The sequence below is a fragment of the Esox lucius genome, chromosome 22, assembly GCF_011004845.1.
Source record: "Esox lucius isolate fEsoLuc1 chromosome 22, fEsoLuc1.pri, whole genome shotgun sequence".
Classification (NCBI taxonomy): domain Eukaryota; kingdom Metazoa; phylum Chordata; class Actinopteri; order Esociformes; family Esocidae; genus Esox; species Esox lucius.
The window spans coordinates 23,955,557-23,974,633 of record NC_047590.1 but is presented as its reverse complement, the minus strand read 5'-3'; the positions used below and the strand labels follow the sequence as shown (position 1 = coordinate 23,974,633).

The window sequence follows — 19,077 nt, the reverse complement described above, 5'->3', positions numbered from 1 at the left end:
GTACAATTGGTACAAGTGTGTACAATTATATTCTGTACAATTGGTTTGAGTTAATTATGACAACTGTGTTGTAGTTGTGCATCCCAGTGCGAAATGTGATTTAGTGAATGAGAATGTACCATACCATACCATCTTCTTCCGCTTATCCGGGGCCGGGTCGCTCTCCCCAGACACTTCCTCCAGCTCTTCCGGGGGGACACCGAGGCGTTCCCAGGCCAGCCGGGAGACATAGTCCCTCCAGCATGTCCTAGGTCTTCCCCCGGGGTCTCCTCCCGAATGAGAATGTGTTTAGAGTTTTGTAAACAGAGTGAATGCAATTTGCAAATGGTGTCTAACTACCAGAATTTTTTTAGGTTTTTACCAAAATAATCAATGACTCAACAAATTGTTTTAGGACACTGAGAATTTGGTTCAGAGAAGGGGGTTTAATGTTTTAGCAATATTTTTTTTTAAGACTTAAGTCCAGCTATAAGGGCTAAGAACTAATTATCTAAAATCTTCACAATCCATAATGTAGGTTAGCGAAATAGGTCTATATGCCTAATGCCTGATCTGATCTCTGTTGCATAGGTCTTCAACCCTCTCCTGGGGAACCCTCAGCCATTCCATTTATTAGATGTATCCCAGAGCTAGCACACCTGAATCAAGTTTTTAACTTATTAACAAAGCCCTTACCTGTAGAATCAGGTGAGCTAGTTCAGGGCTAAAACAAAACTGTGAAATGGCTGGGGATCCCCAGGAGAGGGTTGAAGACCTATGGTCTATTGCATTCACTGTGTGACTTAAACTGATGTGTAGAAAAGAGAATATAAGTCATAACAGTTTAACATTGTCTAGCATTATCTAGTCCAAATACGGCATGATTCAATTATTAACAGATTATGTGCCGCATAAATTGAAAAGGGCAACCATTATTTTGGAGGCGAACCGGTAAATCCTCTATTTTTGGCTAATCATTATTGTGGTTAGCGTCACAGGTGCGCAGGGGTCCGATTCTCGACTGAACAACCAAAACGCCCTGCGACTGGCTGCGGCAGCGAGTGGGCAGGACTGCTCAACGGGTTTATTTATTCTTTCATTATTTCGAGACCTCATACTGCTTTAAATGCAAGTGAACCAGCTGTCTATTCAGAACACTGTTTGTTAACATTTTAACTGAATAGATATTTCAGATAATTGCAGATCTGGGCGTTTTATTGCAAATTAATAGCAGTTGATGTCAATAATGGAGGTGGAGTTGTCAAATGCTCATCGAAGTCAACAGGTAAGGGCGAAGGGTCAACAAAAAATTGTTCTCTTGTTATTTAGCGAAAGGAAATTGTTTAAAAAACGCTTTGTCCGTAAGGGTTACCATACAAACCGTTTTTTATGCAAGCCAGACAATTTACAATTTTGAAGTAGGCCTGTGTATAAAAGTAGACAAAAATACGGTATTATAAGCTATAGGCAACGCCAGTACTATGTGATTTATTTAAATAGAGCTTGTATATCTCAGTTGTCTTTAGTGCTTATGTTGAATGTGAACCGTTAGTATGCGTTTCATACGCAGACACTCCACTTTCCTTTAGCGTTGCTCATGCATCCGTGAAAATCTGCTGAGTCATTGGACTTGCTTTACTTCTTTACTCTAGATTTAGCCTTAAACACATTTTCAACCAGTTGCATGAAGATTTAGATAGGTTATATTTTCTGATTTGGAAAATCTAATGTATTGGAATGGGTCAGGTCTTTTTACACGCAGTTATTTCGAAAGGCAATGCGATCCAGCTTGTCGCTCTTCGAAAGCCCCTCAAACACAACCGGCACCCTAGTCTGTAACGTGAACTCTATCGATGGTGTACCTATCTCAGTGTCACCTACGCTTAATAGTCTCAGAGGAATGTGAGGGTTGTAAATGATTGTTTTGAGGCGCTCTCTACGTTATTTAAATTTAACTATGGTGGTGTTTCAGCAAATCTATTTTAGGCCTAAATATAGTCTAGGATTGGAAGGAATATCAAAACTCAATAACAAACTACTTGTTTTTAAATTGTCTAACTTCAATTTAAGTCTAACGTTTTAGTGTGTTACAGGCACTTAGGCATGTATTACAACAGATTATATATTTGAACAAGCCTGTGTGATGGATCAACAGTAGTTTGGCAAACATGCTGTCTAGATTAGGAAAAGTCACATAGATGACCGTGTCTTCTGAATCCAGTTTAACTCAATTGAATTTAGTGCTAATAAAGGTGAATGTGGCAATACCAATTACAGATAGCAATGCAAACCTATACATTCTGCAGTCAAGTAATACAGACTAATACAAGGAAATCTAAGCCCAATTATAGGTAATTCCATTCACCATTTGTCTTTATATATGGCTTCAATATGTCAATTTCAAGTCACCTTTAGTAAACTCATGATTGTCCCACTTCTCTTGCATTCCCTTTTCTCAATCTCTGCACTCTCCACTGTTCCATTCTGTCCCTCATCCTATCTCAATTTTAAGAATGCCTATTTCCTGCCTATTCAAGTATCATACGTGTTTTAAATACAATAAATCGCTTAAGCGTTTAAATACACTCACCTAAAGGATTATTAGGAACACCATACTAATACTGTGTTTGACCCCCTTTCGTCTTCAGAACTGCCTTAATTCTACGTGGCATTGATTCAACAAGGTGCTGAAAGCATTCTTTAGAAATGTTGGCCCATATTGATAGGATAGCATCTTGCAGTTGATGGAGATTTGTGGGATGCACATCCAGGGCACGAAGCTCCCGTTCCACCACATCCCAAAGATGCTCTATTGGGTTGAGATCTGGTGACTGTGGGGGCCATTTCAGTACAATGAATTCATTGTCATGTTCAAGAAACCAATTTGAAATGATTCAAGCTTTGTGACATGGTGCATTATCCTGCTGGAAGTAGTCATCAGAGGATGGGTACATGGTGGTCATAAAGGGATGGACATGGTCAGAAACAATGCTCAGGTAAGCCATGGCATTTAAACGATGCCCAATTGGCACTAAGGGGCCTAAAGTGTGCCAAGAAAACATCCCCCACACCATTACACCACCACCACCAGCCTGCACAGTAGTAACAAGGCATGATGGATGCATGTTCTCATTCTGTTTATGCCAAATTCTGACTCTACCATCTGAATGTCTCAACAGAAATCGAGACTCAACAGACCAGGCAACATTCTTCCAGTCTTCAACTGTCCAATTTTGGTGAGCTTGTGCAAATTGTAGCCTCTTTTTCCTATTTGTAGTGGAGATGAGTGGTACATGGTGAGGTCTTCTGCTGTTGTAGCCCATCCGCCTCAAGGTTGTGCGTGTTGTGGCTTCACAAATGCTTTGCTGCATACCTTGGTTGTAACGAGTGGTTATTTCAGTAAGTTGCTGTTCACTCAGCTTGTTGGTGCCCGACGGGCTGGTCCGAGTATTTCACAATCTGCTCAGTTACTGGGATTTTCACGCACAACCATTTCTAGGGTTTACAAAGAATGGTGTGAAAAGGGAAAAACATCCAGTATGCGGCAGTCCTGTGGGCGAAAATGCCTTGTTGGTGCTAGAGGTCAGAGGAGAATGGGCCGACTGATTCAAGCTGATAGAAGAGCAATGTAGAATTAAGGCAGTTCTGAAGGCGAAAGGGGGTCAAACACAGTATTAGTATGGTGTTCCTAATAATCCTTTAGGTGAGTGTATCTGAAGTGTATCTGAAGTGTATCTGAAGTGTATCTGAAGTGTATCTGAAGTGTATCTGAAGTGTATCTGAAGTGAAGAAAACGTTATTTAATTCAGACTATTTAATTCATCAATGTAGTTGTTACCTGACAATCTACATGCTCTATGTTTTGCTGCTGCTGCTTAAAATATTTTTTAAAAGAATCAGAAAATCAATGAAATAAAAAATGGATACATTTGTCTTGCACCTGTATGACCGACTAGCTAGTCTGAAAATACAATAGTACGGTTAGCTATGCTTGGCTTTGACTAACATCTGTGTTTCTGTGTCAATATATCTGCGGATACTGAAGCGATGTTTTCACACTACAGAAAATAAAAAGTCTAGAGTGTGCTGGATTAATTGTCTGTCTCCAACAGTGCGCTCTATTTCTCAAATTGCTCATGCAAACAAAAGCATAACAAACTCAATAATCCTAAAGACAGTTTTGCACCTCTGCCACATTAACTACATACAAAGCTACTGAAATTAATTTGTCTAAAAAAGCATTAAAGATTTTTTAGGCAATTAAAGCAGCGGAAACGCTGGACTACATACAGTCTATAGAAAGTTGAAATCACCAATAACTATTTCACATTTTTATTCTGTCAGCACCTTAGAGATTCATGCATTTAAATTAAGATTTTCTTCCACTCATCTATATCATATTGTCCAATTAAGGCAATTTATTAGTATTGTAAAATCAAATTATAAATTAAAAAAAAATCTAAATTATTTAAAAAACTATTCAAAGTATAGAATTGGCAATGTAGATAAAGTGGGAATTTCTTTTTAAATTTAAATGGTTGAAACACTTGAGGCACATAAGCTATAAAATATGAAATAGTTCAAGGTGTTGTCTTTCTATTGGTACTGTAGGACCTATAGTACTTTTAAAACTTATTTTAGTTAGATGTGGGAGGATAAGGGTTTAACTGAGCCAATTTAGAAGCTGTAGATTATTAGGTGGCCGTAATGGAATATGGAGCAGATTGACCATTTAGCCAGGACACTCGGGTTAATACCACTGCTCTTACAGTATAATAAGTGGAGCTGGATATTTATTAACCAAATAGTCAGATGTCATTTAATGTCCTATGCAAAAAATGGGACCCTATGCAGATCAGTGTCACCTTTACTAGATTTGGGCAAGGAGATGAAGTGCTCCAACACCATTTCCATCTGGTCTCACAACCAGGAGCCAATGCTATTTAGCTTCAGAAGCTTTTTTGTGTAATTATACAGCCATGGCTACCATGGTTACCCCATGAATAATCGGTCTGTCAACTAAAAAATAAATTACTTTCTACCAACCTGACTGTTGAATACAGTTATTTTGAAAGGTTCTTTACAGGTTGTCAGTCCTGTTTTTTCCTTTGGATGATAGTAAATGGAGACAGCAAATGTCCACAGCAAACTTTTAGTTAGTCAGGTTTTTGGTTGCCAGGCTATATATTCCTCTCAGGTTGTTTTTGATTTGTGTTTTTGAACTTGATGCATGAAATGTAAACATTTAACCAAACTTAACCAACAAATACCCCTACCAATGAGCATAAAGTATTGGACTTTTGTTTTGCTCATATCTGGTTTTAAAAAACAAACAAGAAATAAACAGCATAACCATAGCCTAGCACTCCTGTATTTTTAGATCCTACATATGGACAGAAACGGTGGACAGCTAAAGTATGTCCTAATTAAGTTTATTCAACATTGTGACTTGTGTTGTATAATTAGGCTTTATGAACTGTGGCCTTACATGTTTGAGACGATAATGTAAGTTTTACACACTCTGATCTCTTCTGGATCTAGGTGATTGGCAGCATGCCTGTTATGTGAGGCTACTACACGATAGCTTTCATTTCAGGCACATAAAATGGTCACGCAAACCCTTCTGTCAAATAAAACAAAGTAAGGGAGAGGTTAACACACCTGCATGCATAGTTAGCAGGCTTATCAGGCAAACAGCATTGAAATATGATGAAACCGCCTATCTACATTCTAAAGAGGTTTGGAGGAGGGACAGGTTTGACCAGGAAATGCTTTGATCTGAGTAACAGTTTTTTATTTGTAGACAATGGATATTTTGTAAGGCAAAGGGTTCAACTTAAAATCTTTAACATCTTTGGAACCATTTATGGAAGAAGGTGATTCTTTAAAAGGCAAGATGTGTTTTACATAGAACAATAATATCTCTTTGCATATCCAAATGCAGGTGGATTTTCAGAATTTTATATTTTAATGTGTTTTGCATATACAGTGCTTTGGAAAGTATTTACACCCCTTTCACTTTCACCACATTTTATTGTGTTATAGAATGAATTTATAATTGATGTTATATTCCCAGACAAAGCAATAAAATAATTTGTAAAAATATGTGCAAATTCATTGAAATTAAAAAACTTTATATATAAATATTTAATGTACATAAGTATTCAGACCCCTTGCCATAACATTCCAAATTGAGATCCGATAGATTTTCTGTCCTTTGATCATTCTATAAATGTCTGTAGAAATTGACTCTAGTGGCATTTTGTGGCTATTTAATGGATTGGACATGATTCAGAAAGGCTCCAACATGTCATATTACAAACCAAGCTAGAAGGGGTTGTTGCACACTTGTCGATAGCTGAGCTGCAGGAGTAAAATGAGATAACAACATAGAAACAAAAGATGAATCTCGGCACACTCGGGATAAATGCAGTTTCCAATTTATGAAAAGTTTAAAAACCAATCGATATAAAGTTCAAGGAACTCTCCGTAGACCTTAGAGATACAATTGTGTTGCTACATAGATCTTGGGAATGTTAAAAAATTGCTGAAGCACTAAAAGCACAGTAGACTCAATGGAGTTCTAGAAACATGATTAACTAAAACAGGATGTACAGGTGCTGGTCATAAAATTTGAATATAATCAAAAAGTTGATTTATTTCAGTAATTCCATTCAAAAAGTGAAACTTGTATAATTTATACATTCATTCCACCCAGACTGATGTATTTCAATTATTAATTTATTTTAATTTTGATGATTATAACTGACAACTAATTAAAACCCCAAATTCATTATCTCAGAAAATTAGAATATTGTGAAAAAGGTTCAATATTGAAGACGTCTGGTGCCACACTCTAATCCGCTAATTAACCCAAAACACCTGCAAAGGCCTTTAAATGGTCTCTCAGTCTAGTTCTGTAGGCTACACAATCATGGGGAAGACTGCTCACTTAACAGCTGTCTAAAAGACGACCACTGACACCTTGCACAAGGAGGGCAAGACACAAAAGGTTGTAGCTTAAGAGGCTGGCTGTTCACAGAGCTCTGTGTCCAAGCACATTAATAGAGAGGCGAAGGGAAGGAAAAGATGCGGTAGAAGTGTACAAGCAATAGGGATAACCGCACCTTGGAGAGGATTGTGAAACAAAACCCATTCAAAAATGTGGGGGAGATTCACAAAGAGTGGACTGCAGCTGGTGTCAGTGCTTCAAGAACCACCACGCACAGACATATGCAAGACATGGGTTTCAGCTGTTGCATTCCTTGTGTCAAGCCACTCTTGAACAAGACACAGCGTCAGAAGCGTCTCGCCTGGACTAAAGACAAAAAGGACTGGACTGCTGCTGAGTTATGTTCTCTGATGAAAGTACATTTTGCATTTCCTTTGGAAATCAAGGTCCCAGCGTCTGGAGGACGAGAGGAGATGCACAGAATCCACATTGCTTGAAGTCCAGTGTAAAGTTTCCACAGTCAATGATGGTTTGGGGTGCCATGTCTACTGGTGTTGGTCCACTGTGTTTTCTGAGGTCCAAGGTCAATGCAGCTGTCTACCAGGAAGTTTTAGAGCGCTTCATGCTTCCTGCTGCTGACCAACTTTCAAGTCCAACAGGATTGGGCACCTACACACAGTGCCAAAGCTACCAGTACCTGGTTTAAGAACAATGGTAACCCTGTTCTTAATTGGCCAGCAAACTCACCTTACCTTAACCCTATAGAACATCTATGGGGTATTGTGAAGAGGAAGATGCGATACGCCAGACCCAACAATGCAGAAGAGCTGAAGGTCACTATCAGAGCAACCTGGGCTCTCATAACACCTGAGCAGTGCCACAGACTGATTGACTCCATGCCACGCCGCATTGCTGCAGTAATTCCGGCAAAAGGAGCCCCAACTAAGTATTGAGTGCTGTACATACTTTTCATGTTCATACTATTCAGTTGGACAATATTTCTAAAAATCCTTTTTATTTTATTGGTCTTAAGTAATATTCTAATTTTCGGAGATACTGAATTTGGGATTTTCATTAGTTGTAAGTTATAATCATCACAAAAGAAATAAACATTTGAAATATATCAGTCTGTCTGTAATGAATGAGTTTCACTTTTTGAATGGAATTGCTGACATAAATAAACTTTTTGATGATGGTCTAATTATATGACCAGCACCTGTATAATGTGTTAAGAAAGCATTAACTTTTTATTAGACAATATGTTAACAAACAGCAGACATTAGTTACACATCATAGCAGAAGTATATGCATAACCCCTAAGAATACTGGATGTGACACCCTTGTTGCTTTTTAAAAATGCAAACTCGTCAGAGATTGTGAAGAGACACAGCAGATTTTTTTTACTTGAACATCAGATGGCGGTTTGGTACAACTGGATAACATGCCACCTAGAAGAGATGCATAATATGAATTTAGCTAGCTAATATGGCATACAGTGTGGCATATCGTCCATTGGCTAGCTTAGCTAAAACTACCACCACCACAAATTATTTTCTGTAGTTGTTGCGGCGCCTTAACGTGGTGGAGGGGTTTGAGTACCCAAGTGACCCTAGGAGCTATGTTGTCTGGGGCTATATGCCCCCGGTAGGGTCTCCCAAGACAAACAGGTCCTAGGCGACGGGTCAGACTAAGAGCGGTTCAAAACCCTTTAATGACGGAAAACATTTTGGACCGTGACATCACCCAGTATGGCGCAGCCGGGGCCCCGGAAACTAATTCTAGGGACGTGGAACGTCACCTCGCTGGCGGGGAAGGAGCCTGAGATTGTGAGTGAGGTTGAGAGGTTCCGACAAGAGATAGTCGGGATCACCTCCATGCATGGCTTGGGCTCTGGAATCACACTCCTTGAGAGAGGATGGACTCTTCACCACTCTGGAGTTGCCCATGGTGAGAGGCGGTGGGCTGGTGTGGGTTTGCTTATAGCTCCCCAGCTCTGCCGCCACGTGTTGGAGTTTACCCCGGTGAACGAGAGGGTTGTTTCCCTGCGCCTACGGGTCGGGGATAGGTCTCTCACTGTTGTTTGTGCCTACGGGCCGAACGGCAGTGCAGAGTACCCAACCTTCTTGGAGTCTCTGGGAGGGGTGCTGGAAAGTGCTCCGACTGGGGACTCTATCGTTCTACTGGGGGACTTCAACGCCCACGTGGGCAATGACAGTGACACCTGGAGGGGCGTGATTGGGAGGAACGGCCCCGCTGATCTGAACCCGAGCGGTGTTCAGTTATTGGACTTCTGTGCTAGTCAGTTTGTCCATAACGAACACCATGTTCAAGCATAAGGGTGTCCATCAGTGCACGTGGCACCAGGACACCCTAGGCCGTAGGTCGATGATCGACTTTGTTGTTGTTTCATCTGACCTGCGGCCATATCTCTTAGACACTCGTGTGAAGAGAGGGGCGGAGCTGTCAACTGATCACCACCTGGTGGTGAGTTGGATCCGATGGCGGGGGAGGAAGCTGGACAGACTCGGCAGACCCAAGCGTACTGTAAGGGTCTGCTGGGAACGTCTGGCCGAGTCTCCTGTCAGAGAGATCTTTAACTCCAACCTCCGGCAGAGCTTTGACTGGATCCCGATGGAGGCTGGAGATATTGAGTCCGAGTGGACCATGTTCTCCACCGCCATTGTCGAAGCCATAGACTGTATAAATAATGGACGACGCCCTTTCGCTCTTTTCCATTGGTGAAAAATGAAGCCACCAGTGTCCTGATATGGCGCTGACATCTTGGACTTGCGTCTGCGCAGATAGCGATCTTGGGACCAGTTCTGCGCAGTAGTTATGCGCAGTAGCGAGAAGGAAGTAAAGCCGTAAAGCCGCGAAATCAACGGCCCCACCCCAGTGCCCCGCCCTCACTCTCCCTCGCAGAATGCGCATACCGTAATCAATCGCAAGTCCAAGTACAGTACAACCTTTGCTTGTTAAACCTAGACGATATGTTATAGCCTAACTTACATCATGTTTAACCTTAATTTAGAATAGGCCTAATACAAAAATAATTGGTAACTTCTAGCTAACGATCACCTGCTAGCTATTAACATGGCTATTAACGAGGCTTGTTGTCTTTTAGCTAACGTTAGCTAGCCCATTACATTTATTTACTAATTAAATAGCTTATAAATTTAACTTACCGAAAAAAATTCAAAGATCGATTGGAAATGCCAGATCGGTTAGCACAATGTACTGCAGAACAACCCATTATGTCCGTGTGAAATTATATCAATTATAGAAATTTAGAGATTAAATGTAAAGTTCCAATCTCCTCAGTCCTCCGAAGATTCAGTGGCTCCTCGGCTCAGATAGCTGTCAATCACAGCTGTGAATCACGACGTCACACCACCGTTTTTAGAGCATTAAATAACTAACTAAAAACAAACTTATTTTAAAAACAAACTCTTGAACTACAGTAAATGACAGAAACCAGCTTCGGAAAAAATATATTTCAAGGGTAATTTAATTGTTTAGTTGGTCTCGCGTCCCATTGAATAACATGGGGAGGGCGGAGTTTATGACCTATACTGGGACCACTCACCAGGGGGCGATCGAGACGTTTTGGCTTCACTTTTCAGGGCTTGTGCGGCACGCTTAGTCGAAGCGGCCACTCTGAGCTGTGGCCGTAAAGGTTTCCGGTGCCTGTCAAGGCGGCAATCCCCGAACCCGGTGGTGGACACCGGAAGTAAGGGATGCCGTCAAGCTGAAGAAGGAGTCCTATCAGGCCTGGTTGGCTTGTGGGACTCCTGAGGCAGCTGACGGGTACTGGCAGGCCAAGACTGCAGCCTGGGTGGTTGTGGAGGCAAAAACTCGGGCCTGGGAGAAGTTTGGTGAGGCCATGGAGAAGGACTATCAGCTGGCCTCGAAGAGATTCTGGCAAACCGTCCGGCGCCTCAGGAGAGGGAAACAGTGCCCTACCAACGCTGTTTACAGTAGTGGTGGGCAGCTGTTGACCTCAACTGGGGATGTCGTCGGGTGGTGGAAGGAGTACTTCGAGGATCTCCTCAATCCCGCCGTCACGTCTTCCATTGAGGAAGCAGAGGATGAGGGCTCAGAGGTGGACTCGTCCATCACCCGGGCTGAAGTCACAGAGGTTGTCAAGAAACTCCTCGGTGGCTAGGCACCGGGGGGGGTGGATGAGATCCACCCAGAGTACCTCAAGTCTCTACAACCTCCCTAACCCTGGCAGTAATACTGAAATCAGGATGAAGTTGATTAGCAATTTCCATTGTTGGATACCCCAACTGTGGCTGGAGGAGGAACTTAGCAAGCCATCATAAAGTTAATTGGAGGCCTGGTCTAGCTTGTAAACCAGGAGTTTTCTAAAGTACCATGTTAGAGGAATGTTGTCTTGATTGAGAGAAAAAGGGAATGTGGTGGGCTGGTCATGTTTATCTGCACCATCCACACGCTAAACCGGATAGTTTACACGCAGAAGTCCCCTCTCTGCTGTAATCTTTTCCCAGCAGTGCAAGGTGGGTGGCTCTAAGGAGGTTTCAGAGGGCCAATGTCACTGCAACTAGTATTTATTGAACTGGAGACACAGTTTTAGTGATATTTATGCATATGTATGTACGTACGTACACACGTACAGACAAACTGACTTTTGACTGGTACTCTAAAGGTATCTGCAATTAACTACTTCAGATTGCCGGCCAAAAAAATTGCTTCACAGTGACACAACTCAACATCATCTGTTCAGAGGGGACTGTTTGAATCAGGTCTTCATGGCCGAATTGCTGCAAAGAAACCAGTACTGAAGGACACCAATAAGAAGAGACTTACTTAGGGCAATAAACATGAGAAATGGACATTAGACCGCTGGAAATCTGTCCTTTGGTCTGATGAGTCCAAATGTTATTTTATTTGGATGTTTTTGTTCTGACTGTCATGTCTTTTGTATGCATATACAAAGCAGTTTTCCATAAATTCACTATACTACCTTACACCTCTTGCTATTTGGAGGTTTAACACAATCACAAGATTGTTTAGTCCTCAAGTTCCCACGTCTCCTTAGAGCTGGATAAAATTGTCTACCGTTACTAAGCTACAGTACATAGGCATGGAATGGCCTTGGGTATATCTTACAACTTGATGCTCTAGTTTCTGTTAGACTTAATTTGTAAATTCTGAGGGGAGGAATGCTAATATTATAGTTGATTGGGATTTTACTAAATTGTATAATTTGCCTGTGCGCATTGATTGTTTGATAATTTAATTATATTTCTGTATGTAATGATGTAGATGGCATATTGTTTTTGGAATACAGTTATCTTGACTGTTATTAGGGCACCCTTGAAAAAAACACCCTGGTCCCAAAGGATTTACCCAAATTAATAAAGGTAAAAAAACTAAGTTAGGATGGAAGGGAAACATACAATGACTGGAGCATTACAGCAAAATAAGGAAACATTGCTAGTCCCAAATAAATTGGTGTTTCAAAAGCCCTGGAGAAAGCATTTCTTCGCTCAGTTATAGTAATGCAACAGGCATGATAATTTCCATATCAAACATTTTATACCGCTAGCTAGATGGCCTGTTGTCTAATTTGCTGCTAAGGTTATCAATAGTTGTAAACACATTGTTTGAAAATATTAGTGACAGCGTAGTCATTAAGCAGTAAATAACTGCAAACATGTCAAAATGGCAATAACCCCATCACAAGAGTCATCCAGCCATAAATATGAAGTTAATGGCCAACTTATCTTTTAATGGAAGGGTATGTGTACTGCCAGCATAGTTTGCATGTCAAGTTATCTATTGAGGCAGTTTTTCTTTCCTTCAAGGTCCATCTGTCCTTTTGATCTTTTCTCTACATTCCTTATAAACTATTTCCTAATGGATGTTTAAATTGTTACTGAGTTAACTCAACATGTTCTTAAAGCTACATTGCCATTTAATGAGCTGAATGTGTTTTATAAAAGAGAATCTGAAGCCTATTAAGCTTGATTGTTCACTTAGGGTCCAATACACGGCCTACCTCACTGTCATCCTGATCAGAAATTTGTTAGGACGTTATCTCTTGTTTTATCTTCCAAGTAGATGTACAGTGAAGGGGAAAACTGTTTGATCCTTTGCTGATTTTTTTACGTTTGCCCACTGACAAAGGAAACGATCAGTCTATAATTTTAATGGTAGGTTTATTTGAACAGTGAGAGACAGAATAACAACAAAATCCATAAAAATGCATGTCAACATTTTTTATGAATTAATTTGCATTTTAATGAGTGAAATAATTATTCGACCACTCTGTGAAACATGACTTAGTACTTGGTGGCAAAACCCTTGTTGGCAATCAGAGATCAGACCTTTCTTGTAGTTAGCCACCAGTTTTGCACACTCCGGAGGGATTTTGTCCCACTCCTCTTTGCAGATCTTCTCCAAGTCATTAAGGTTTCGAGGCAACTCAAACCTTCAGCTCCCTCCAGAGATTTTCTAGGGGATTAAGGTCTGGAGACTGGCTAGGTCACTCCAGGACCTTAATGTGCTTCTTCTCGAGCCACTCATTTGTTGCCTTGGCTGTGTGTTTTGGGTCATTGTCATGCTGGAATACCCATCCACGACCCATTTCAATGCCCTGGCTGAGGGAAGGAGGTTCTCTACCATCCATCGTCCCTTTGATGCGGATGAAGTTGTCTTGTCCCCTTAGCAGAATCCCCTTAGCTGATTCCTCACCATTCTCATGATCAACTTCACGAGGTGAGATCTTGCATGGAGACCCAGGCCGAGGTGGATTGAAAGTTATTTTGTGTTTCTTCCATTTGCAAATAATCGCAACTGTTGTCACCTTCTCACCAAGCTGCTAGACGATGGTCTTGTAGCCCATTCCAGTCTACAATCTTGTCCCTGACATCCTTGGACAGCTCTTTGGTCTTGGTCATGGTGGAGAGTTTGGAATCTGATTGCTTCTGTGGACATGTCTTTTATACAGGTAATAAACTGAGATTAGGGGCACTCCTTTTAAGAATGTGCCTGTATAAAAGACACCTGGGAGCCAGAAATCTTTCTGATTGAGACATTTTCACTTTGGGATGTACTCACTTTGTTGCCAGCGGTTTAGACATTAATGGCTGTGTGATGTGTTATTTTGAGGGGACAGCAAATTTACACTGCTACAGTGTAAAGTAGTGAGTGTACAGCTTGTATAACAAAGTGTCATTTCTTCAGTGTTGTCACATCCCATGAAAAGATATAATCAAATATTTGCAAAAATGTGAGGGGTGTACTCACTTTTGTGTGATACTGTATATAGGTCAAACATTTTGCATTTCACAATATAATACAAATCTTATTATGTAACCAATATAACTTAGAGGTTCAGGCTTATACATTCTTATTACCTGGGAGGGCTCTCTTATTGGTCAGGTTTGATTTGGCTAAGTGCCAGCTTGTTTGTGATTGGACAGAAATCCAAGCCAGCTGAATAATTACAACCGTCCCAGAGCATCTCGGGCAACAGCTTATTCTCAAGTTGAGCTTCGTATTGCAGCCCCACTGTGTGCTGCTCTCGTGTACAGGAACAAAGGCTGATCAAGGACTGTGCTAAATGCTGGGTTTGTAAGTACAGTACTGTGTAGGCCTAGAAATGCAGCAGTGTAAAATGGCTGTAACAAAGATAATGGCTATAGCCGTGCAGTATGTGTATGTAAGCTTTATGAGCTTGATATGTAATGTTGCTGTATACAGTCAGTATCTGAAACTAAAACTTACTGTGTGTTTTTGTGGTTCTTGCTCAGTCATGTTTTATGATATTTGGCAGTTGCGCTAGATCCTGATGTTGAAGGTTACTGTGGTGGGTGTGGACCCCATCCTGCTTTAAGAAAGAGAAGAACCGCAATGTATTATTCATGCGTCTCATCTGACTGAATTGTGTTAAGACAAGGGACAGCTGTCCAAATGAAAGAGAATACAGTACATGGCACAGAGACTCATTCATACTGCTATTTTTTGCCTACTGTTTGTTTGTGATTGATGGGCATACACACCCATCATTTAGATGGATCCTATCAAATAGGATCCACACTCTAAAGATGGTAGATGAAAACCAAGTGGTTCTTTCAAGAACCCCACCCTCAGCTAAAGAAAATAGCAGTGCGGTTGACTGTAGTCTGTCCTACTTCCCTATCTCACTGTGGCCATTTTTCTCCTGACAGGACATGGAACTAATTGACATCCTGTGGAGACAGGACATTGACCTGGGCGCGGGGAGGGAGGTGTTTGACCTGAGCCTGCGGCAGAAGGAGGACGACCTGCGCAGGAAGAGGGAGCTGGAGGAGGACAAGAGGCTGCAGCTGCAGAGGGAGCAGGAGAAGGCCTTGCTGGAACAGCAGCAACTAGACGAGGAGACAGGAGAATTTGTGCACAGCCTGCCACCCAGGCAGGGAGAGGTGTCCGACACAGATGCCATCCCACAAAGGAGTGACCAGGTATGTACTGTATGTGCAGGTAATTTCTCATGCAGCACTGTTTAATACTGTGTTCAAATAAGTTGCTTATTTTAAACAAACTTACTTGATTCCGTAATTCATGTGTGTTTTTGTGTTTGTAGAACACCCTTTTTCCCAGCGTGAATGAGGATGCACTTTCATTTGATGAGTGCATGCAGCTTCTCGCTGATAATTTCCCTCTAATAGAAGCCATAGAGGTAAGAGAATAAACTGTCTAGGAACCAGTGACACCAGTTCACTTTTTCTTCTCATATCACTGAATACTATCTAATCTCTAATATGTGTCTGTGATTTCTAGCCCAGCCATCCCTCTGTTGAAATCCTGCCCTCCTCTTCCATTGGCAACATTAGGCCTGACATGCCGACCTCCCAGCCGTCACCCGTGGCCCAGAATCCCATGCTGTCTGCTCTGCTGTCCCCCAACAAAGCTTCCATAACAGTGCCTGTGTCTCTGGCACCAGCCCCTGTGGACGTGGAGCATGCCTGGATGGATCTGCTCTCTTTGCCTGAGCTCCAGGTAACACAATTGACAAATTAATTAGGCCACAAAAGGCCCTGTTCAACCAGGTAATTGGACACCTAAAGAATGTATGAGTGTCTGCTGCAGCAGGGCGGGTGAGGACGCACAACAGGCAGGCCTTTGTTGAATACATTTCATAAGTTTCAGGAACAGGTGTTCTTCTCAGAATTATCTATGATCCTGTTTCATTACTGAATGTTTTCCATACTTGCTGTGGAGTTGTATGTAGTTGAAAGTAGCATTTCAGCCTTGACTGATATTCAGTTTAAATTTGTCTTGAAATAGTATGGCAGTGCTATCTAATTTTAGAAAATCATTTCACCAATTGTTTATGAGGGTTTCCTTGCCACTCGTGTCTCATCTTGCTTCTGAAAATATGAAATGATTTCTCACCTTTCACTTTAGCCTTATAAGAACATACATGCTGTAGTTCACAATTCGTTTTCTATTTCTTCACTTTTAACTTTTCAACAGCGGTGCCTAAATATGCAAATATCTGAGAACCTGGACCAGGATTCCTATTCCACCACAACCGTGCCCTTGCAGGTGGAGGACACCAACTACAGCTTCTACTTGCCTGAGCTCCAAGGCTTAGTCCCAGACATGGACACCATATCACCAGTCCCGCTCCTCAACAGCTACAATGGGATGGTTCCCCCTGACAACCTCAACCAAATGACTCTGAAAGCCCCGGAGCACAATGCAACCTATGCTACAGACAGCCTTTGTGAGCTATTATACACTGACCCGTCAAACGCAGAACCAAGCTCCCCCATGTTGCCCTGTACTACCAATGACACCATCCCACTGGAAGTATTACCACACAGACATCTGGAAACATCAGAAATACATGACTCACAGATTTCACTGACAGAAGACAAGAAAGCTACAGAGTTCACTGACTCTGATTCCGGTGTTTCACTGGATACAGGCCTCAATTTCAGCTCGCCAGGGAAATCCCATCAGGATGACAGTTCAATGGAATACTGCGACTCAGATCTGGAGGAGATGGACAGCAACCCAGGCAGCAACCAGTCTGACTATACAGAGATGTTCTCACTGTCTCTAAATGGAGAAGAAAAGTCATCCCCTGACAACTACTGTACGCCATCTCTCCTAACAACAGACAGCCTGCCCTACTCAAAGAGTGAGCCCATAGAGGGAAACAGCCAGAACCAGCATCCCTTCACCAAAGACAAGCCGAGGAGGCGCTCTCCAGGCCGCCAATCCCGTCTGTCCAGAGACGAACATCGGGCCAAGATCCTGGAAATCCCCTTTGCTGTGGAGCTCATCATCAACCTTCCAGTAGATGACTTCAATGAGCTCATGTCCAAGCATCAGCTCAATGAGGCACAGTTGGTCCTGGTCCGAGACATCCGCAGACGGGGCAAGAACAAGGTGGCTGCCCAGAACTGCCGCAAGCGAAAGATGGAGAGCATCTCGGGCCTGGAGGGGGAGCTTGACACCCTGCGAGAAGAGAAGGAACGCCTGCTTAGGGAGAAGGCCCAAAGAGACAGCAGTCTGAAGGAGTTGAAGCAGCAGCTCGGGGGTTTGTACATGGAAGTGTTCAGTTTACTGAGAGACGAGGATGGGAAGCCCTACTCTCCCAGCGACTACTCCCTCCAGCAGACCTCAGATGGAAGCATGTTCCTAGTGCCACGTGTTAAAAGGACACTTAAGGGTGATGACAATTAGTCTCCTCCAGCACCAGTTGTACTTCTTTATGTTGGTTCATATCTACTCTACAACTACCATGCTCAAGTTCTATGCAAGACTGTTTTGCCTAAAGGGATATTTTACTCAAACCTTATTTTAATACTTTGTTCATAAGTTTAAAAAAAACAGGTGCGCTTGTCGTTGTTCTTTTGGTACACAGAAAAGTCAAATGTATCTTTATTTTGATTATTTATCCCTGCATGGAAAGCTCTTCGTATTCAAAACTTGATGGCTGACAGCAATTATTTTTTTGGGGGGGGGCTACATTATAAATTAACAAAATACCAAAAGACAGTTTTTGGATCAAATTTAATTTTAAGGAGTACTGAAAATGTAGTGGTGCTTAGGTTAATTATACATGGTTTATGCCATGATATTGTAAATATTGAAATCTCTCATTTTGTACTGCAATATTGTTTAAATGTTACTTTGCCCAAAACTATGTAAATATTTTTCTACCTTATTTGCTATTAAGATATGAAATGTAGTGTACAGTATATATCATGTTCTTAGTATGAATTTTATTTTGTTGCAAATCCTTTTGTCTATTTTATACATGATTTTACTATAAATAACTGCTATGGTTTATAATTGCTATGGATGGTATTTCTGGACTCGTGTTTTGTATGGACATAAAATGCTTTACATTAATTTTATGTTTCCCTTTCTTTTTTGAGTTTCTCCCCAATTGAATCCTATCTGATTTGTGATTAAGACCCAGCTTTTTCACAGCAACCCCCAAGGAGATAAAATTAAGTCCATAGGTATTTTGACAATAACTCTGATGTTAAAGTGTAGACTGTCTGTTTTAATGTGAGGGGATTTTAATCCATTAACAGCTGTGTAGGAATTAAAGATCTTTTTATAAAATAAACTCATGCTTACCATATGAGGCAGGGAAATCGGAATACCACTATCAGCAATGCATGACTTGAGTCGGAATGGAATCCGTTACTTCTAATTTTAGGCAAGCATTGTCAACAAATTTTTATTAACATAGTCTAATGTGCTATTTGTCAGTTCCTGCACTTGTTTTATTCCAAGTCAAACGTCTATCAGTGATAGGCCAAAATCAACTGAAAAGAAAGCAGTCTGTATGGCAGATGAACCTAGACCACTATAATCACCAAAGAATACTAAATTCAGGAACCATCTAGGAGGCTGTTTGGTACATTAAAAAGAAATAAAGAAAGCAATTTGTATGGGAGACCAAGCAGGAGTACTATAACCACAAAAAAAATATCTATGAGGTAGGCATAGATGTATCAAAGACTATCATACAATCTGATTTCTCGATCAAAGTCTTATAGACAGATGAGATACAGTGGCCTAATTGCCTACATATGAAACCAGATCTGTCTACAGCCTAATTATCAAGTCTTGAACTAATGAAATTCACAAATGTACCGATGAATGTC

At 41.3% G+C, this 19,077-nt stretch overlaps 1 protein-coding gene across 3 annotated transcripts; it reads left to right on the top strand.

Moving 5' to 3' along the window:
- Window positions 1-1,008: 1,008 nt before the first annotated feature.
- LOC105009095 (nuclear factor erythroid 2-related factor 2) lies at window positions 1,009-18,256 on the top strand. 3 transcript variants are annotated; one of them, XM_020044030.3, is made up of 6 exons: window positions 1,009-1,264; window positions 3,159-3,215; window positions 15,130-15,402; window positions 15,525-15,620; window positions 15,722-15,940; window positions 16,418-18,256. In XM_020044030.3, exons 1-6 carry the CDS (start codon window positions 1,217-1,219, stop codon window positions 17,636-17,638), a joined length of 1,914 nt encoding a protein of 637 aa, XP_019899589.2. In that variant the 5' UTR covers window positions 1,009-1,216; the 3' UTR covers window positions 17,639-18,256. The 3 variants fall into 3 exon arrangements, with proteins under 3 accessions (XP_019899589.2, XP_010866800.1, XP_034145691.1); XM_010868498.4 differs by lacking the exon at window positions 3,159-3,215 and having other exon boundaries at window positions 1,010-1,264; window positions 16,418-18,254; XM_034289800.1 differs by lacking the exons at window positions 1,009-1,264; window positions 3,159-3,215 and adding an exon at window positions 14,289-14,533 and having other exon boundaries at window positions 16,418-18,254.
- The last annotated feature ends 821 nt before the right edge of the window (window positions 18,257-19,077 follow it).